Source organism: Astatotilapia calliptera, chromosome 9 (assembly GCF_900246225.1).
Source record: "Astatotilapia calliptera chromosome 9, fAstCal1.2, whole genome shotgun sequence".
Lineage (NCBI taxonomy): Eukaryota > Metazoa > Chordata > Actinopteri > Cichliformes > Cichlidae > Astatotilapia > Astatotilapia calliptera.
Genome location: NC_039310.1, coordinates 21,607,322 through 21,629,886, shown reverse-complemented (window position 1 = coordinate 21,629,886; position 22,565 = coordinate 21,607,322). Strand labels below are relative to the sequence as shown.

The following is a 22,565-nucleotide window of genomic DNA, read 5'->3' as shown; positions in this document are numbered from 1 at the left end:
ATTCAATGTCTTCGTCATGGTAAATGTGGTGCTCCTTATCAGGCACGGCAGCAGCAGGCGTGAGGATCTGCTGGAAGCGCTGGACACCCAAGGCTTTATTCAGGTCCCCATCATCCTCCTCTTCTGGGCGCGGAGACCCGTGTAGTGATGAAGCAGCAGGAGCTTCTGGCTGCAACAAAAGATGAAAATAAACAAGACAGCAGTGAAATAAGAATGAGGAAATGCTTCAGATTGGCAACCTGTCCAGGGTGTACCCCGCCTCTCGCCCTATGTTAGAAGAGATATGCATATGTCTAAGAGTGCATGCTGAAAACCCAGCTCAGAATGAACAAGTGTGCGCCTCACTTAAAACCACCACTAGAGGGCGATCTGTCCTAGCTGTGAACACATCAGTTAGGTCATCTCTTCTTCAACATGAGCTTTAAAGTCAGAAACCATAGCCATGAGCTTTGATCAGTTCCAACAGGGATCACATGGGTGATAAGAGATCTGTTTTCCTGCAGCACGACGCAGTAACCCGCTGAGCCCTGCTCCGTCTCTCCCGGTGAGATATTGAGAAAAGGATGGACTGCAGCGATATGACAAGAGTACCTGCTCAGACACCATTCAGCAGGTGGCAAAACTCGGGGATCGCAAGTCATTTGACACCCTGTTAAATGTTCCCAACATGGTGGTCCTACACTAGGCTTTCCTGTGCTGCAGGGAGCAACAGCAAACGTGATGATAGTTTTGTGTCTAGGCTCAAAGTTTTGGCACAGATGGTACTGTACTCTTATTGTTATCAAATACTTTTCTGATGGGTTTAAACTACAAAACTTCAGTTTAACTACTAGTAATTCAATTAAAACGACAATAAAAATGTCGTTACTTACAAGCACGCTGTAAAATATTTTTATCGTTTTTTTATAGCTCACATCACATTTTCTACACCTTCTACAGCACCTGTGTGATGTACAAAGGTCCCCTAGACACACGAAGATTATGAAGTCCATCGAGATGAGAAAATTTAAGCGGGAAACTTTCTGGTTAATAATAATTATAGGTCAACAGATGATCAGACATGCAGGCATGTGCAGGAAGAGTGTGGAAAACTGACTCCCATAGCCTGTAACACCATGCTTCTTTTTGCATGCCACACAAAGGTGACAGCAGCGGTAAGCCCTCTGCTGAACGGAGGACGGGCTGAAAATAAAAGGCTTTCAAGAAAACGTTCAATATTGACCCAAGGTTCAATTTCTCAGATCTCTCTCCACCCCCCCTTTTTTTTTTTAAACAAGTGCCTAAAAACAGGAGTGAGCAGACTCACTGCACCTCAGTGACCTCCAGAGTCAAGAATTAAGCTTTAAGGACCAATAACCAAGCAGATCTGTGCTATTTTGCTATGAACTGAAGCATCAGCCTGCATCCACATCACCATCAACCGTTCAGCACTTAATTACTGATCCAAAACCCTGCAGCGCATTATCCAGACGAGTGAAGCCCTCAGAGTGTAGCTAAATGATCTCGTTGTTTGTTTTTACAGGGCCCTCATTCATATCATGGTTTCACGGTGAATCCCTCGAGGTGGAAGCAACGTGTGAAGGATTCTCGAAGGGGTGCAAGAATTTTCCACAACCGAAGGCACGTATGAGAACAAGCTGAGGGAAGCATAGTAGGGAAAAAAAGAGAGCAGAAAAAAAAACGAGTAAATTGAATAAGATCAACACTTCTTCTGCAGTTTCAGTGACTTACCTCGCTCATGACGTGAGCTTTATCAAAAGCACGGTTTTTGGTGACAACAAGCGTCAGCGCCCTCCACCATGACAAAACTGGATCTCTTACTTCACTCAGCACCTCTATTAAAGAACTGCAGGCAGGAGATATCCCTCTCCCCCTGCTTATCAAAGCCTCGTGATGCCATAATCAGAGCCCTATCGCCCAGCCTGCCACCTTCACCAGGTTGCGTATTGTGCCGAGGCCGAACAAACAAGACTCGCATTCTCGCTTTGAGGACAAGTGTGGCCTGAAAGGACAAGCCGTGTTTAAACAGTCAAGAACAAAACCCGACGCTGACATTCATCCCCACGTTTTCCACATAAAGTCTAAATATTTACCTGGGTGCTTTAAGTGCATATGATCTAAACCTCTTACACTTCTTTTTTTTTGAAGGCTAATATTGACAGAAGTAATGTTAAGCAACGGGCTGAAAAGAAACATGAAAGACTCAAAAGTGACTAAAATCTGACCTGTGAATTACAGTCTGTCTCAATTACAGAAACTAACAAATGCAGCTGTTTTCACCACATATCTACAGCTACATTTAAGACTTTTTAACAGTACATTAAATTATTTTGATGCACGCTCAATCATCCAGGTAAGGAAAACCTAAAAAAGCTGAACACGTTTTCTCAGACTGAAAAGAGATGAACAGAATCTACTTATTTGGGTTCTACTTTAAATGAAACTAATTAAACTTGACATGGAACCAAAGAGCAGTGTGAAAATAGACTCTTTCCAAGAGCTCGAGTTTATGCACGTTGCTCAAATATATTCATTACGGCGAAAAGAAAAACAAAAGTGTGACCCATCTTAAACACACAACGCAGTTTGTTTCATAAGCATTTCCAGTTTTTAGCTTGAGCTAGAACTGTTAAGTTAGACATTTTACAGTCAATGCTTTTTTAAACATGTGAAAAAGCCTGAAAGGTTGAGTCAGACAATAAAGCACGCTCTTAATACTGAATTTGCACTGCATGATCCAAATGTGTAGACCGGGGCTAGAGATGTGCGGTTTGAGACCCGGCAAAACTGAGTTTAAGACATTTTAATATTTTAGCTTTAGCCAGAAAATGAGAGAAGTTTAAATGCATTAGTAACATAATTCAATCTAAGCACACTCTTCATCAATCCTGTTTAAGTGGTTCAGCTATTTCAACAAATGATCTATGTTCATGTATGAGAATTAGCAGTTGAGGGAGCTAATGTACGGTAATGCAATCTAATGGATCCAATACAGAGAAAAAAACAGTTTAGGATTTCAATTGTTGTGAGCTGAAGAAGGAAGAACAGTGCACAGAGTCCTGGGAGGACTTGAGACGGGGTCTGGGTGCTAGGGAAGACTTATCAGATGACTGGGGAAAGTTCAGCAGTAGTGCCAAGAAGGTGTTCGGTGTGTCCTCTGGACAGAGCAAAGAGGACAAAGAAACTTGGCTGTGGAATGAGGGAGTACAAGAAAGTGTTCAAAGAAAGAGGTTGACAGAGAATAAGTGGGATAGGCAGGATGTTTAAGAAAGTAGACAGGAGTACTGGGAAGCGAGGTGTACAGGAACGAGAGGTGGTAAAGACAAGGAAAAAGTTTATAGTGAGTTGTACCTACTGATCTCCAAAGGCCTGAGCATTTCAAAGGTTACTGTGTCTGATGTGGGCGTGTCTGATCATTACTGTGTTTTCTTTGAAAGTAAAATCTCAGCCCACACAAATATATCAACAACAGTGATCACAAAACGGTGTATAACTGAACACAGTAGTGCAATTTTTAACCAGGTCTTCCCATTAACACCTGACCTGTCCAGAGGGTCAGTCAATGAGCTCGTCAATAGCTTCAATGCTAACATGTTAAATGTAATGGACACTATTGCTCCCATTAAGGTGAAGGTTATCTCTGGAAGGAAAAAGTCTCCATGGAGAAACTCCACACTGGTGAAAAATGAAAAAAGAGAGTGTAGGAAAGCTGAGCACAGATGGAGAAAAACAAACCTCCAGGTTCATTATGACATTTATAAAGAGAAACTTCACAATTATAATTTACAACTGAGGAATGCAAGGAGGTCCTACTTCTCTGACATCATCACTAAAAACAGCCATAATGCTCGGGTCTTATTTTCTACAGTTGACAGGCTAACAAACCCTCCTGTGTCAGTGGCAGCTGAACTTCATTCGACCATGGCCTGCAATGACTTTGCCAAATTCTTCACTGAAAAAATCCAAAAAATTAGACAAGCAATTGGTACATCAACAGCAGATCCAGGATATGTACTGTGTCCACCAAAAAACTGTTTAAACACCATGAAACAGTTTCACTCTATTAACAGCAAAGACCTGGAGGACATCTTAGGTCAACTGAACTCCTCCTCCTGCTGTTTAGATGTCCTGCCAACAAGTTTTTTCAAAAAGGTCTCAAAGACTTTAGAGTCAGACCTGTTACAGATCGTCAACTTTTCTTTATTATCAGGTGTGTTTCCAGAATCACTAAAAACTGCTGTAATCAAACCTATACTGAAAAAGAACAATCTTGACAAGACACAAATGAACAACTACAGGCCGATCTCAAATCTCCCGTTTTTAAGTAAGATCATTGAAAAAGCAGTTTCTCAACAGCTTAGTTACTTCTTAAAACAGAATAACTGCTACGATGCCTTCCAGTCAGGTTTTAGACAGAACCACAGCACTGAAACCGCTCTGACCAAAGTGTTCAATGACATATGTCTGAATACAGACAGTGGAAAAATGTCAGTCTTAGTTTTACTGGATCTCAGTGCAGCATTTGATACAGTTGACCACAACATATTACTCAAACGACTGGAGAACTGGGCAGGTCTTTCAGGAACTGTACTAAACTGGTTCAAAACATACGTAGAAAACAGGAAATACTTTGTATCAATAGGTAACTTCACATCTGAGCAGACAAGTATCACATGTGGAGTTCCCCAAGGTTCCATCTTGGGACCCCTTCTGTTTAACATCTACATGCTCCCACTGGCACAGATTATAAAGAACAACAAAATAAACTATCATAGCTATGCAGATGACACACAAATATATATCACAATGTCACCAGGAGACCAAGGCCCTGTACAGGCTCTTGGTAAATGCATTGAGGAAATCAATGACTGGTTGTGCCACAATTTTCTCCAGCTAAACAAAAACAAAACTGAGGTAATAGTCTTTGGCGCCAAAGAAAAACGATTACAGGTCACCAGAGAACTTCAATCTATACATCTAAAAACCACAAACCAGGCGAGAAATTTGGGTGTAGTGATGGATGCAGACCTAAACTTAGAGAAACACATTAAGACAATAACAAAATCAGCTTACTATCACCTCAAGAATATTTCAAGGATAAAAGATCTGATGTCTCAACAGGACCTGGAAAAACTAGTCCATGCATTCATCTTTAGTAGGCTTGATTACTGTAACAGCATCTTTACAGGTCTACCTAAAAAATCAGTCAGACAACTACAGCTCATTCAGAACTCTGCTGCTCGAGTCCTCACTAAGACCAAAAAAGTGGACCACATCAGTCCAGCTCTGAGGTCCTTACACTGGCTGCCTGTCCGTCAGAGGATAGACTTTAAAGTTCTGATGCTGGCCTATAAAGCTCTGAATGGTTTAGGACCAAAATACATCAATGACCTCCTGACCCAGTATGAACCATCCAGATCCCTCAGGTCATCTGGATCCGGTCTTTTATCAGTTCCCAGAGTCAGAACCAGACACGGAGAAGCTGCATTCAGCTTTTATGCTCCTTATATCTGGAACAAACTCCCAGAAAGCCTCAGATCAGCTGAAACACTCAGTTTATTTAAATCCAGGTTGAAGACTCACCTGTTCTCAGCTGCATTTGAATAAAGCACCAAATCCACACTTTAAGCTTAAATTTCAAAACTTACATTAACTACTGATTTTATCTACTGTTCTGATTTTATCTGTTTTGATTTTATATACTGTTGTTTGTTTGTTAGTTAATTAGTTAGTTAGTTTATTTGCTTGTTTTAATCAATTTTAAATCATGCTTTTTATTTGTTCTTGTTTCTAATGTCTCTGTAAAGCACTTTGAATCACCTTGTTGTTGAATTGTGCTATACAAATAAACTTGCCTTGCCTTGTATGTGAGGCTGGATACTGAAGGAGTGTTCATAGCTGCACCGTGCTGTTCTCTTCAAGGAATTACCATTCCACTGCTTTGATAGCACTTTAAAGCATATACCTAAGGTTAGAGCATTTAATATTAATTCAGTACCAACTGAGTCATGTGTGATTCAGCGAATTTCAGTTATTTACCCACATTAAGGCCTGTTTATCTTAGGCTCAGCTCTTTTGTGTTGGTGCAACCTGACAGGAGCCCATCCACTCGCGTTACATATAAAATGTTATAACGCAAGTTAAATCATCAGTCAAGCAGAAGTTAACACCAAGATAAAAGTAGCGAGATAGTGGCTGGATTTCATCTTTACTTTTTGCGGATGATGTCATTCTGTTTGCTTCAACAGGTGGTGACCTCCAGCTTGCACCGGAGCAGTTTGTGGTCAAGTATGAGACGTCGAGAATGAGATTCAGCACCTCCAAGTCCGAGATGATGGTTCTCAGCTGGAAAAGGGTGGCGTGCCCTCTCCTGGTCAGGGGAACGTTTCTACCCCAGGTGGAGGGGTTTAAGTATCGGGGTCTTTTTCATGAGTGAGGGGAGAGTGAAGCGTGAGCCACAGAAAGGAGTTTCCTTTAGAAGTGTCCTGGACTGTGTTAAACTTGATTTGGACTTCTTTGGGAAATCTGATTTATGACGAAACCAGAAGTCACTCTTGACCCTACACCGCAACTCTCCACGCCATTCACACCGTTGTGAGCTGCATCAGTCTGATGTGTAGTTGCATTTCTCAGGAGGTGCACATCAAAGGTTATAGCATAAGGTTAAAATGAATTCACAATTACATTGTAAATTACATCATAGATTTGCCTTCGAAGCATGAGTCACGCATTAGAAATAGGGTGAGGAGGGCTGTCTGTGTCAAAAGGAGCCAGTTGAGGTGGTTTGGGCATCTGACTAGGATGCCTCCTGGACAATCCCTAGGCATGTATTTCAAGTATTTCCTACTGGAAACAGGTCCTGGGAAAGACCTAGGACTCTGAAGATATTATCTCTCTCAGCTGGCTTGGGAACAACTTTGTATCCCCCTGGATGAGCTGGAAGATGTGGCCAGGGCGAGCAAAGTCTGCCTGAGCTGATCCCACATATGCGGCAAAAGAAATATGGATGGATAATTTTAAAAGGGGCATGTCTAGTTAGCTTTTCCTCAAAAAATATATATTTTGTTAAAAGCGATTTTCAAATAGCTAACAGGGTTTATCAAATACTGTATTTGCCAATTTTAAAACCTTTATCCACTTGTGAAAGATTTCCTTTCAACATTAGTTTACTGTATCTGCCGCACTAAGACTGCTGAAACATGTAATGCATCCATTTTTAATGCAGGTTTTAGTAAGTGGCATGCATGTGCAGAGACTGTTGTAGAAAGAAACCAACACTCAGCATGTGGAGGCTGCAGGAGATTATTTGTGTGGTGAGGCAGTCGCAAATCCTCCACAGTCAGCACTTGGAAGCAAAGTGGAGGCGGGGGTGCAGACACTGTAGTGATCATGTCGTGCATCGTGGCTGATGTGTCGCTGTATTAACTCATATCTTTAAAGTAAATCAACTGCAAGGAAATCCCAGTGCAGATTGTGCTCAGTTTTCCAGAACAGTGTGTGAAAGCAGAAGAGTTGTAACCCAGGTCTTACCTCAGCCAAATTTCTATTACAAACATTGATTTCAACAACCTTCCTGTTGCATCATGCATTAAAAAAGGCCATGTTTAAAGTTTTGCTTTTTCCAGCCATCAGTCTGACGCAATTTGGTAGTATACACAGCCTGGGGTCGTGTTTCTACGCCTCATTTTATTTTAAAATGTCCAACTGACAAACTCAGTTTACAAACCTAAGTGAGATGAGTCACATACAGAGGGAGTCAGATACACGTCACAGGAAGAATGAAGCTAGAATGATATATAATAATTTTTTTTTAAAAAGTGTGAAAGAGGAGGTAGTGCAAACCACAGAGGGCTGATCCCAATCACGGACGACCAACAGCTCACTGAAAGAGTTCACTGAAAGATCAAAGTTCAATGCCGCAAAGACAAAGTGTGCATTTCAATCTCAACGTGAAGTTCAAGGGTGAGACTCCCTAAAAGGAATCAAAGAGGGGGGCGTGATTACGATTGTGAAATAGTCAACAGGCAAAGAATATTTTTATTTTAACCTCCAACAAGAGGCCATCTATCCTGTTTAAAGCTGATTTTTTAAGATTTTTGTAGCATCCCTTAACATAACAATTGGAATCACGTGTACCCTGTTTATAAAGCTCTACATACTAAAACCTGTAAAGCGGGAATGGAACCTCGTGAGAAATGCCACAGTCGTGGAGGGCAGCACCAATAAGCTGAAATAATTCTACTCAGTAGAAGTTTTCTCTCCTTATTAGCTTATTGATGCCGTTCTCCACAACAGTCCCAGTTAGGGCTGCTCGATTATGGCAAAAATGATAATCACGATTATTTTCACTGAAATTGAGATCACGATTATTTGACGATATTTATTTAACCCTTTAAGACCTACTATAGAACCAAGTCCACCAGAGCTTATATTATTTTTATTTTTTTTACATGCTGTAGTGCCATTTGTGGGAGCATTTCAAGTTGCTATACATCAATACAACTGTTATAGCCCATATTTTAATAATATGTATGCATTAAGTCCATAGTAATTACATAAATTGCAAAAAAGTGCAATAAACTACAAAAAAAATTGAAAATCGCTTTTGTTTTGTTTACATATATTTCTACTTGGAGAAGTTTAAGAGGTTTATCCCTCAAAACTTTAAATACAATAAAGTTGCAAAAAATAGTTTCCCACCACAGGAAATTTATTTTGAGTGTCTTCATAGTTTTATTTTGGAGATACACCAATTTTTATATACTGCAGGAAAAACAAAAAAACAATCCTATGATGCAAATTTGCAAAGAAAACAGCAGGTGCATCATTTCACTGTGGGAAGTGTTACGAACAGCTGATAGGAACGGCAAAGCGTGTTTCTGGAATATTATGTTTTTGTTCATGCAAGCGCTTTTTATGCAATTTTTGCAAAGCTATATGTGGAACGAAACCGTGACCGAGGACAAGCTGATGGCATCAGATGTAAGTACAACTCCTCCGGTTTCATATGCAAAACAAATTATTGCGCTAGCTTACACGGTTCAGGTTCTACAGGGATTTAAAAATAGTTACGCAAAATGGAGCGTGCTGCTCTGACCGGCTTTAAAGGGTTAACAATGACTTTAAAAAAATAATATAAAATAGTGTGCAACACCACTGAAGTTTGTTTTTTTTAAACTCTCTTTTCAACCAACGGCAGTCACTCTCCAAATAACTTCTGCTTAGCTTTCCGAGCTTCCCTCGGGTCCTCTTAATCAGCGGTCTCCAACCTTTTTTGCGCCACGGACCGGTTTATGCCCGACAATATTTTCACAGACGGCCTTTAAGGTGTCGCGGATAAACGAGGGAGGGGCTAATAATCGGCTCAGTCATTTTTAATGATCGTTGAAAGCCCAGATCGTAATCGTGATTTAAATTCGATTAATTGAGCAGCCCTATATCCAGTGTCAGTTAAGTGTAACATTTCCCATTAAAAAACAAAGTTTAATAGTCTAAACCTGCAGTTCTCAAAATCACTGATGACAAATTTTACGTCACTTAAACTAAAGTGGACCCAACGAGGCTCACAGACGTGTAAACTATAACAACTATTACAGGGGAGAAAATAAAGGATCCTCCCCAATAATTCTAACACTGACTCAGCTAATTTGCTAATGTGGACTGATTAAGCCATTTCTCCATGTACTCTGTTTACATTCCTAATAAGGTGACCTACGCAGCAGCAGGGGCAGAAGGAAGCATGTGTTGCACCCCGAGAGAATGGAGTGAGTTAGCTTAGGGTCACCAACCAGCAGATGTTCTGTAAGAAACCGTGACTTCAGAGTTTCATTTCCAAGGAGAGAAGTAACAGAGAATACTGCCACAACACTTGCCCCGTTATTTTTTGTAGGAAGTTCATTTCCTTGTTTGCTTTGCAATTTAACAGTTAACTCGTTGTGGTTTGGTTACAACCACTGAAGAAAAAAAAAAAAAAAAAATCTCTGTAAGCCCCTGTGAAGAAAACCCATAATCTCACTGCTGACCATCAGAGGAGTGACTATGTGCAACTACTCGCGCATTAAGATGACATAAGGAAGTAATTATTAACTTCTATTTCTGCAGCTTAAGGAGAAAAGGAAATGAGCTACTGGGCATAGAAAAAAAAACCCTCAAGAACAAGACTGAACATTAAACAGCTGCAGGGGTCGTGCTGAGGTTAGGTTTACCTTAAGAAGCAAAGTCAGACAACATTTGGAACAATCTCTGTTCGGGGAAAGCGGGGAAAGATAACATCAAGCCAAAATGTCACACAAACAGCCTAAGCACAAAGGTGACAAACTCACCTTATACAGGAAGTCCATCAAATGACATTACAGGCGTTTTTGCGATGTGAACCTCAGAGACAGTTTTGGTTTTCCTGTATCAAGGTAGTGCTGGCTCCTTTCCTAGAAGGCAACGCGTTTCCATTTCAGTTTGCCTCAGTCACGTGACCAGGGCAGATCTTCACGGCAGGAAGACGACAACCACTGACATTAGTTTCAAAATGTCAGCACATAAAATCCAGAGTGGAGTAACTGACCACTCCTTGACCACACACACACACACACACACACACACAGCTCAGGAGTTAATCATTTACCCAGAATTTTTTTTATCTTTGTGCTACCAACTGGCAAATCTCATCACAGCCAAAAGAAATTATGGATCACAGGCTCAGTTGACTGCCATAAACCTACTAAGTACAAACACAATAAAGACATGCAGAGTGCTGTAAATGAACACAGGAGCTCTGCCCTTTGCACCATGTTCTTCATAGCAACTAATGCCTTTGGTATTATACACAAACTGAATATCTGTGCATCTAAAAGCACTGTATTAGGAATTTACTGCTTCTAAATAAACAGCATTTTACCTTTTTCGCTTTGTCAGGAACAGAAAGTTTATTTAGTTATTATCATTATTATTATTTAGTTATGATTTTGATCAAGGGAATAATCTGATCCTGAAGTGCTGATTAGATGTGAGCTGTGCAGGATGTAAGATAAACAGTCATACGCAAAGCTATGCATCCATCTATCCACAGCGGGGTGTAATATTAGTCAGATGACTTCATTTAAATGCTTAAATGAAGCAGCAGCACAAACATGGTTGAGAGGTCCAGTTCACTGACTGGCAAAGGTTGCCCAAGTCGGCATGCCTGTCAATCGAAGCAGCAACATCCCTAAATTTAAGCCTTAGTAGCATAACTCAAGGAAGAGTTGGATATAAATAAATAAATAAAAAATCCGCCCATTACAGTTGTAGAACTATTACCTCCAATCTCAAGGCCACACCTGGAAATGGGTGCAGTTCAATGAGTTGGTGCTCCAAGTATCTCAGTGTCTTGTTAATGTGCAAGCAGGAGACTAACAGATTAGTGCAGCATCTGCAGTGATGTGGATGCTGAATCAGTCTGTTGGGGTGGAGAGAGCCGAGTGTAAAAGTGAAACTGCCGATTTTTACCGATAAATCGACAGCTTTACTTTTGTGTTTTGATGTACGTTCCTACCCTCACCTATTGCCTCGAGCTGAGGGGAATGATTAAAAGAAAGAGGCTGCAGAAACAAGCAGCGGAAATGATCTTCCTCTAAGGGCTGTCTGGGCCCTTAGAGACTCAGTCATTCAGGAGGAGCTCAGAGTAGAGCTGCTACTCCTCCACATCGAATGGAGCCAGCTGTGGTGACTGGACACCTCCTAGGTGAGGGGAAACAAGCACGTCCTGCAGGGAGGAGGCCCCTAGGCAAACCAAGGACATACAGTAGACATTGCATCTCTTAGCTGGCTTGGGAACACCTTGGAATATATATCTATATCTATCTCTCTATATCTGTATTTATCATTAGACATCTCAATAGATAGATCAGTAATTGCGTTTAGTGGATCGAATTTCATCTAAATGCTTCTAATTCTCTGCGTTAACAAGTGAGATTCGACTTCGAAGTGTGTATGCCTGGTGATTCAACCTTTGTCTAGTTCCCGAGTAGTTGCAACATTTGAAATGAAGTCCAAAGCTAGGCTCAAGGTGGGATTTCCTCGATTGGATCTGCCGTGAAAAACTGAAAACAACGGCAGAAGACGAACGTGTACTCTCAGTCAGTAGTGGCCTTCATGACTGGTTATTCAGAAATAAATGTTTTCCCATTTCTACCTAGCTGCACATATAATTCACAGTAAAGTTATCAAAAATATGGCTTGTCATTCTGGGAAAGATAGAGCTCCTGGGAAAGGTGAGTAAATCAGTTAATAAAACCGCAATCCTGATATTTCCTGGTATGAAATTGAATGTATGCCTGGAATTTACAAACCATAGTCATAAACGGATCAGCTCTAGCAATATGAGAGTATTCACGGCTGGATTGTAATTATTTTCTGCTGCAGCAAGATAATCACGAGAGGACCTTGTTGAGAACCTCTGTGGAGGAATTCTGCTTTCTTTGGCCACTGACCAGCTGCCCTCAGGCCTTTGCCAGCCATGTTTATCAACTCGTGCTCCACCAGCAGCCTCGCAATCAACTCTCATTATGTGCCAATATTGTTTTCACTGTTTTCAACAACGTCAACTTCAAGAAAAGAGGAAGGAAACAGATTTAACTGTGTGCCTGCTGATATTTTCCAGTGCTGTAATAAGAGGGCGATTTCAACAGGAGCTGCTCTCTGAGCGTTCCTGAACATTTTTATGTTGTAGTCAGAGCTGCTGTATGTTGGCAGAGAACTGGATGTTACTAGATCTGCACGGGAGGGAACATCACTGTCCAAAATACACACTCCAATGCCAGAGAGGGCAGAGGAAGCTGATGCAGCATAAATCCAGCACAAGGAGAACTGATAGGAAAAGACCAAACTAAGGAAAGACTAAGTCCTGCCAATGTGTTTAGTTTAATGTGGTTTTAAATCAGAGCCACTATCTCATATCCTTTATCATGCAGCCAGTGATGGTGTAGCCTGACCTGATAGGGCAGGCTGAAGCTTTTGTGCATGTGGGCGTGCGTACTTACTCCGTGAATAACCGAAGCCACGGCGTCCGTAACCTGGCTGGGAGCATCGGGGTTGCTCATGGCTCTGCAGTAGAGTCGTTGCTGGAGAGGCGCTGGAAAGCTGGTTTAGACTGGTGTGGCTTTAGCCCTTCTCTTTCTCACTGGGACTCAGACAGCTTTTGGGCAGCATAACCTGGAGCCAGATGCAGATCAGGGAGTTAGATCACATGATGACAGATTTAAAACTTCAAGGTGAACAAGAGTGCAAAAGCCACCAAATACAAATCTAGAAAGAATAAGGACGAAGCTATCTTTGAGATTTAAACGAAAATTGTCAGCGTTACACTTTTTTTCAAGGTCAGACAGTGAACTGTCCTAGTCAATTAACCCCGGGGGGGGGGGGGGGTGGGGAGGCCCTTTTGTTTCTTCAGACTTAAACTGGTCACTTTTATGATGAAGAAAAATGTAATACATTATATTTGAGCCATAAAAAGGCAACAACTTCAGAGAACTACATTACATCTTTCTTTTCCTTTTTATTTGATTCTTGCCTTGAAGCCCTGCAGAGCTTCCCAACTACCATTCAAGGTCGTTGACCAATTCAGCTCGATAAGATAAGAGCCAGATAACATTAATGCTACTATGAAGAGGAGCCTTTGATAAGCGGCAGCACGTGCCTCAGCCAACCTCCGTCATTCCAGAGTCTCCGTCACGTATGGTACACATGTAATCATAGGTAGAGATTGTGTAAAATGTTATTGAAGGGGCTTTCGGTACAATACGTACAAAATTAATTGTATCTCTCATTAGATTTTCTTTTTCATTATTAAATCAAAAGTTGTGAAATGGTGTGGTTCTGACTTCTTCTGAGTGCACCCTGAATGTCCTTGGCTGTTGATGAAAGCAAGAAATTGAAGATGCCATCTTAAGCACCTGGGGAAAAAAAAAAATATGGTTACATTTTACAGTAAAATGTAACCATATTGTCAGGCTAAAAAGATCAACCGAAACTTTAGCCAAATTAAGCAAACTGGTTACTTTTGTATATATCAGGTACCCAAAGAGTCCTTAAACAATATTAAAGCAGCAGGAGGGCCCTCTGTGGGTTCATGTTCTGCCAAAGCTGGCTTTCTGACAGCATCTATCAAAGAAATGATAAGCCTCCTTGGTGCCTGAACGCAATCATATCACTGACCTCGTTCACAGTGAGCAATTTCATAGAGGTTTCTCTGAAGTACAATCAATGATATAAATTTTAATTTAAGAGGCAGACTTGAACTTTTGTTTGGACATGGATTTAGCAAAGATAGTACTTCACTGCACCAAATGTTAATTACATGCATAGTTTGAGATAATCCCATCCGTGCGGCAGTGGTAATAAAAGAGTCCGCCTGAGTTTGAGCTTTGGGCGTGCATGAAAATTACTTTCTCAGTAAACCTAGACCCCACCACAGTGGAGGAGGCAGAGCTGGCTACACAGGGATAAAGTTACCAAACCCTGGGATTCTGGGAGAAAACTATGGGAACCAGCTCATCCACCTAAGGGCACGTCTGTAATCATACCTTTAGGATAACAATAATGATCAGAAAAGGAAAACAATAATGACTGCAGTTGCCTTTTCGAGCAGGTAGGTTAAGAAACAACATGGTCCTCTGTCTGACATCAGGTACACTTAGAGGACTGAATAAAAGAAAACTGGTGGGTCCCTTGTGCAGGAACTGAAAAAGGCACTGATAAGTGCTGAGGTCAGCATGTTCCTTTTCCCACCTGGAAGAAATCCATCAGGTCTTCCAAGAGTCATCCACGAGTCTGGTACTTTGTAAAGAGTTTCTTAGATGAGGAGGATGGAATTTTTTTTCTTTATAAGCTTGAAAACTTTTCCGTGTTAGACTTAGTCACAGCCTTTAAATGTGCAAACACAAAGCTTTGGGAAATCTTTCCTTCAGGGAGGAAGTAAGTATGAAAACAGGAAGAAGGTAACAGCAACAGACAGATGCCTGTCAGTAGGAGCTGTAAACTTATAGAAAGAAATGGAACAAGTGGTTTCCAGATTTCTTTCTAGCAGCTGAAAAATAGGTCTGATCCACACATACACAAGTCCAAAGCTTCAAATGCAACCAAATTAGCTGAAATTTTAGTGCCATGTGTGTAAACTAAACAGAAGTCAAAGACGCACAGCAAATGTTGAAATTGTAAATTTTTTGTTTTGTTGAAAGGTATACTCTTACTTTGAAACCTATTAAAGCAACAGGTTTCATAAAAGGCTAAGTTAAGGCACCACCTCTTCTTTGAACAATACTTTTGGTAACTGAGGAAACTTTTTACCAGCCAATTTTCCCGTTATTGCTTAATATAGGACTCTAGCTAATTAGCTAGTCAGGCTTCCTTTGTATTATGTGCCAAAGGTTATATTTTGGTGAAAGGTCAGTAAGCAGCAATGAGACTGATGACACATGCAGAATGTGGTTTGGCATTACCTTGTTGGAACGAGGAAGGCCTTCCCTGAAAAAGGCTTGTTTGAATGGCACCATACACCAATCCAAACCATGCAAATATAACATTAATGGACCCTTTACAGATATGCAAGGTAAACACACCACGTGCATTAACTAACCGCCATACTTTAATGGATGCCGACCTTTCACGTGAATCTAATAACCTGCATGGTGCCTCTCCTCCTTAGCTCCAATGACTAGTCAAATTCTGAATTGCTCATTTTAAAAGCGCTCTAGCCACCTGGGAGCTTGTTTGGTTTGCATGGTAGTAGGATTTGTTGATGTGCTGCGTTCAACGAAAATAGCCTATGTGTTACTGAGCCTTTGCAGTTGTATCGACGGGCTTGTAGTGGTGAGCCTGGATTTATAGTAGGCCCAAAGACTTCATACTCAGAAACAATACTAAATTGCTTTAGCCTGAACTCTTCATCTGTATTTGTTAAAGACTCAGCCTTGTTTGAATGCCTTTTTTTGTGTAAATATAGCAAGTCTTGGTCAAAGGACAACGTCTAAAGCTTGGCTGGGAAAAAAATAACCTGGTGCAAAAATAAAATGAATAAAATCACATTTACATTTAAATGTAATTTATAAGTAATAAAAACATTTTAATGCATTTACGAAAAAAAAAAAAAAAAAAAAAAAAAAAAAACTTCCACCTGACATCTAAATTTAAATGTCATTCTGCTTGACAGGTGCCCCGACTGGTAAGTGTTCAGTGTTTTATTAGCCTGTTACTGAGGACAGCTATGCATTGCACCCATAGAGATTACAGATGCAGATTGCTATATAGCCCTCTAGCTTCAGCTGATAAATGGCACTCCAGCCTTTCATCCATATAAGATAACTTTAAGAAAACAGTAAAGTTGAGCTTTCAACACCAATGAGTGACATCTTTCATGCCATCTGTGATTAAGACACTAGCCTAATCTTTTATGAAGTGACGTACAAAGATGATTTGTTTTTCATTCTAAGCATACAGATTAATAAAAAATAAAATCAATCACAGCTAACATTTTTCACCCAGATCTACCTCTCATACTTTTTATTATACAAGCACTGTGCCAACCAGGAGATTACCGCTTGAGAATTTAACATTTACACTTTTTCTTCAGCATGTGCAGCTTGACTGTGTCCCTAAGCATATAGCAATGTAATGGAAGACCACGATTATAAGTATCCCTGCAACAGATGGTCTGCCCCCCCAGAGACTACTGATGTCAGCATCATCCAGTCAATTTGGGATTACTTACTTATTAGAGAAGTCACTGCCCCAGCCTAAAAAAACAATAGAAATTAAGCCAGTTCTTCAAGATCCTCAAACAAATTAAGTACTTAATGCTTATGTCTGCCTATGGTTACCTTCAAAGGGGTCACACCCAGTGTTGACTTGAATCAGATTTTTACAGAAAACAAGCGGGTGTAGCGTGTAACATGTTATTTTATAGTTTCTAACGCGAGACTGCAATAAATCCCAAAAGCAAACACTTCCTTTGCTTTTAATTACACATCAGATTAATCTGTAAATCTCCAAAGATCTGCATCCCACTTTCAGAAGAAGAGGATAACGGAGTGGGAGAGTGATGAGAGCTTGACATTTTCTCTTTATTTGGATCTCTGATGTGTACTTTGTGATGACTCATCGCTCCCAAAGTGTATGAATGCACCTGACTCTTTGGCTCTGTGGTATGTTGTAAATTTCCATTCCTGATGGAAATCCCTCTATGTTTTTAAACTTTTCTGTGAGGAAGAGTTCCCTACCACCTGATGCATATCACAGACACATTTATGGGTAAATGGGATCCTTGAAGACAGCAGGTTATAGAAAACAGAGCGCTGGATTAGGAGTCAAGTACTGATGGTTTGGCGCAAGAAAATCTCAGAAAAATAGCAAAAATGTCTTATACAGACCTACAAACTGCTTATTCTGCACCTGTGCATCTTCCACTTTGATGTCATTTGACCGTTTGTGTTAATCGCAAGCAAAAGGTTAAAAATATCCTATGTCGTGCCCTCATAAATACACGAGACAGTCAGACGACGGGACGGAGGTTATGAGCCAGAAGAAAACCCACGACAAAAGCCCACATGTGCGTTAAACCAACGTTCTGTCAAGACGCCGCGGCCGGGCCCGGCTTCGGTTGGCAGCTTGGCACGTGAGCGCCAACCGCAGTCTCCCTGCACATCTACAAATTCTATCAAAAACAAAGCATAATTAAAGAACAGTTCAATAAAATGTGCACACTGCCAATAAAAATGCCCGTGCACAGAAATAGAAGCTTGATCACAATGTCCAAACCTCAACCAATACACTGGCCTGTATTTATGAAAGCAGGACAATGACAGGGAAGAAAGAAGAAGTATGAGGTTTCATTAAAGAACAGAGCTTTTCCTTTAGCTGACAGTGCAGGTTTGAACAGACAACACCATTTTTTTTCCTGAAACACCGACTGTGTTGCTAACCTATTATACCATTAACCTTTTATTTAAAAAAAAAAAGAACAAAAAAAATAAAAAAGAACTAAAGTGGGTGAAGCGACAAACACTTTAGAAAAATCACATCGTTTTTTGATGTAGCCACAAATGGTCAAATTCTGATTTAACCACGTCACTTAGAAAGCAATCCAGTCCTAAAATGTGTCCTTTGAAGGCACCAATTTAGGATTTACAACACTGGAAAAACATGTTTGTGCTACTGAAACACAAGTGGGCAACAAGAGAGCTCATTTCAAGATCATTTAAAGGGCTTTTTGTTGTTTTTTTGGTTTTCTTACCCCCTTACTTTCCCTCCTTCCTCAAACTGTGTAATCTGTGGAGCATATTTTGATTTGTTTACAGCTGGCTACAGATCACTGTGGTTGAACCCTGAGTCAGCTCTAATCTCACCTCAAATGTTTCATTATCAGGAAGGATTAGACTTGACAAATAACGGATCAGGTTACTCTTTTAAGCACTAGCCCATATGAATAATGAATTAATAAACCAAATAAAAATGAATGGCAAAATCAATAATCTGTAAAAAAAAAATACATACAAATGTGACAAATGCAAATAGTTGAAAACCTAGCAACTGTTAAAGAAGCAGGAAAAAAAAAAAAAAAAGCTTATTGATTGTACCATACCTTTGTGTGCTTTACTGCAGAGAAGCCACCGCAGACATTGTAGTGCAATTCTGAACTCTGCTGTGAATACAGACCCGGGGCTGATCAGAGTGCAGGGAGAAAACAAACAGAGGGAGAGGAGACAGATAGGAAGACAAAAAAAAAAAAGAAGGAGAGAGAGCGTGTTAGAGATGTGGAGTGTCTCGTCGAGCCGAATGCCCTCTCAGACCAACATGCACAGACTGATAACGCCAGCCTTCCTCCTCGGGATTACGTTTCCTCCTCCAGCCTGCTGACATGTAGCCATGTGACTCTAGGACCCATTCAGCACTGAGTCAGAGGCTCCTGCACACGCACACACACACACACACACACACACACACACACACACACACAAAGTGGAAATGCGGCGATCGATATCTCTCTTTACATTCTTTACAACAAACCGAACGAGGGGAGTTGGATGTTTTGACAATTTTTTGCCTTTGTGACATAGACTTGCATTTGCTTACCACTAACTGTGACCAGTTCAGCTAAAACTAAACAGTGATTTTCTGCAATTTAGTTATGCTTTTTTTATTTTAGAGACCTTAAAATTTCAAATAACCCATAATTGGCACGCACCAAAAAAAGAAAACAATGATTAGACGCAAGTTAGGAAGGGTAAACATACTTTTGAGCAGCTGAAGTGTTATTTAAGAGTTACTGTAGATATATCCTCAGGCTCCAGCCTCCAGGTTATGTTTTTGTGCTTTTTCACAGACAGTGCAGAAGTGTCTTAAATATGCTAACCCTTTAGGATTCACCGCAGCAGATCATCTGTCCCCATCTAGCCCCATCCTCAGCATCTTCCCGTCACACAAACCCTCTGCATGAACCCCATCCACTACATCAATGAATCTTCTGCTGGCTTTCTTTTCTTTCACGCTGAAAGCTCCATATTCAACATCCACTGTCCCTTTCTCTGCACACGCCTGACCTCGCCAAAAAGATTTTTGGTTGTGTCTCTGGGAAAACACTTGCTCTGTGATGTCAGTGAACACTTTCCTCCTGGGTTTATGGACTCAGTTGCTCGGAGGATTATCCAGAACATGCTCATGTCCCTGCTGTCATTGTCATAGATCTTCTTGTCCTTTTCATGATGGCAATGCCGAAAATGCTCAACTCAAGCCTAACGGGACTTCACTAACCAGTGGGTGACGTAAGAGTAGCTAATTTCGTCTTTTATACTGTGCATGATCCTAACATGTTAAACTGAAAGGTTAAATTAATAAAAACAAAATTAGCCAATATATTTCTGGCATGTTTGCATACTGATATTAGCATGAAGCTGGGGGGGGGGGGGGGGGGGGGGGGGGACAGTTTGGGGGATGCTAGCATGTTTACAATGGGCAACACAAAGTACAGCTAAGGCTTATGGGTAATTAGTGACCAGCAATGAGCCAATAAGCACCATGGAAGTTACTAATGATGTTTTCTCACTTGTTGTCCAGCTGCGTGCTGAGACACCATTGCTATCCTATATTCATTATCTGCCTGGACCCACATCCTTTATCTCACTGAAATTGTGGCAATATTACGGCTAACTAACACTAATGTTTTGTGCATAAACAAACCAAGGTGGGAAAAACAAATGTAGGTGTACACTCTGTGTACATACTGTTTGTTTTTCCAGTCAGTTTAATATCCGATTAATGTTTTAAATGAAACATGAGGGGAATCACCAAAGCAATTACAGGTAATCGTAAAGGAAATCTGAATACAGTCCACCCAAAAATTGTTGCAGAGACCTTTACTTCAAAACCACAAATGTCAAACTCGTGAAAGTTGGAGAGGAAACATGAGGGGATTTCTAAAGTCAGTAGACGTCAACTGCTGGGGACAACGACTGCATGTCTAATCTAGCATCTGAGGGGCCATTCATAAGGGTAGGTTTCACCTGAGCTCAGCTCCAAGTTTCACAACAAACTGTCTCCTTTAAAATAAAGAAAAACTTCTCATTGTAATTAGATGATAAAAGAATTGAATGCACTTTATGACAAACTGTGTAAACCCTCCAGATGCACTGTAGGTAACTGTAAACTGTAAATATTAAACATAAATAAAAACATAAATTAATAAATTAAGTGTTTCTTAATTGGTCGACCCAGTAAACGGTCAAACCATACAAGAATATTTTGTGGTTCTCCAGTTTTTCAAGCATCAAAGTCACATGAGGTTTGCACACAGTGCTTCCCATGTATTTGTTCTCAAAATATCCATGACAAATCTCTTTCTCAACCTAAAAAGGGTGAAACAAAGTCATGTGATACAAACTTAACAGGTGACCAAAGATGGCAAAGAACATGACAGGGGGATTTGTGAGGGACATGAACTGGACAGATTATTTTCTTGTTATCGTTTATCATCTTCTCATTTGGGCTATGAAACTTCTGCTTTTATTTCTAGCTCCCTCTGCAGGTTATTTACTACAGGTGTTTCTACTTCGCCACCCACACCTGGTTTTCAGACCCTGCTGAAAACACATTGTCTCTTTCTTTATTTTGTTTGAAAAATATATTTAAAACGTTGTTTTACGCGAAGACAGAGTGCTTTAGTTGTTCCCTATGGTTATATCTGCATAACAATAATTATTACAGAACTGTGAGAATGTGTTAAGCCACCCCTCATTTCTTTAGATTTTACTAGGCAAATGAGAAAAAGGTGCAATGATTGGATGCAGTTTTGTTCAGTTCATTTTCAGTCCAGTTCATGTATAACTGGCTAACCAACTACTTCAACCTCCCCACTTCCCTTCCTTAAGAATGGCTTTTTGACAGGCACCGTTCCACTGTGAACACTGTTTTATGTCTCGAAAACTGTTATCTTTGGCATTTTTCATAGAATCACCTAAAGAAGTGGGAACAACTGTGACAGTGCCTGAAGATACAATTTAGATACAATTCAAAACAATTGTATCTAAATTGACTTTTGTGTGTAGACACAACACTGATTCATCCCTTGAGTCAGGTGCCTTTTATATGCTTGAATGAGTCACAGGTCTGTGTTAAGTGGCTTTAGAAAAAGATAAATAAATACTAAAATAAATAAATAAAACACTTCCTATACAAATAGTCAGCTACAAAGACTGAACTGAAAATGAGTAAATGAGCAAGGAATTTTTTTTTTTTTTTAAGCCTTCAGAGTCTACTGCTAAAGTCAGCTTAATGATTACAGGAAACTCTGGAAGCAAAATAGAAAGAAATGAGATGTTGAAATGTTGTTCTTTAAACATCTACCTGCTTCACTAAAGAGCGCCCGTCAGATCAGCCACGCAGCTCTTCTTTTCTTCTTTAATTATTAAAAGGGTAATAGCTTTCATCTAAACATGTAAACAGTGGGTGCTGAAATTAATAAACAAGTATTATTTTATTTTATTTTTTCCCCTGGCCTGCCGCAGCTTTGCAGCATAGTTGGCAATGGAAAAAAAAAAAAAAAAATCCTCTCATGTTATGGAAGAATCAACACCATTACACAATTAATCCCACCTAAAGTCACAAAAGCCGCCACATTAATTGTGTTTTGCAGCGAGCAAAGAACAACCCTGTGATCTAAACAAGTTGCTTATCCATTCGCCAAATAATCAAGCACTGCATTCCACAAAAGCTTATATCAGCCTAAGGGCTAAAGAAAAACCAAACGCCAGCAGAAGTCGGAGGGTGTGTGTGTGTGAGAGAGGTGTAGTTGTTTGTCTCCGGGGATGTAAGCTCACTGCAGAGTCACATGCATATCTTGCGGGGGGAAAAAGCTAAAATTAAAGCCACTTCAAAGTCTGGGGCTTTCCTCAATAATAATAGCATTATCCACTGTGGCCAGCTCTAAAAAGGTGCAACTTCATACACACATTGACAACAGGTAGTCATTTCTTAACCGCAACCACCAAATGAGAAGCTTACATCACATCACCAACCTGCACAGAATATGTCAAGTTAATGTTAGG

General features: G+C 40.4%; 1 protein-coding gene across 7 annotated transcripts in view; it reads right to left on the bottom strand.

The window, feature by feature from the left end:
• slc4a2b (solute carrier family 4 member 2b) overlaps nucleotides 1–22,565 on the bottom strand; it is a 58,697-nt gene that overhangs the window by 17,120 nt on the left and 19,012 nt on the right. For 3 of the 7 annotated variants that reach the window (XM_026179911.1, XM_026179916.1, XM_026179913.1), the window contains exons 3-5: nucleotides 18,608–18,931; nucleotides 13,014–13,185; nucleotides 1–169 (exon numbers count right to left, since the gene is read on the bottom strand). In XM_026179911.1, coding sequence (XP_026035696.1) covers nucleotides 1–169; nucleotides 13,014–13,073 — 229 coding nt within the window. In that variant the 5' untranslated portion in view covers nucleotides 13,074–13,185; nucleotides 18,608–18,931. Of the gene's footprint in view, nucleotides 170–10,322; nucleotides 10,523–13,013; nucleotides 13,186–18,607; nucleotides 18,932–22,565 lie in introns of those variants that run through there. The other 4 variants (XM_026179912.1, XM_026179915.1, XM_026179914.1 and 1 more) reach the window with 3 other exon arrangements.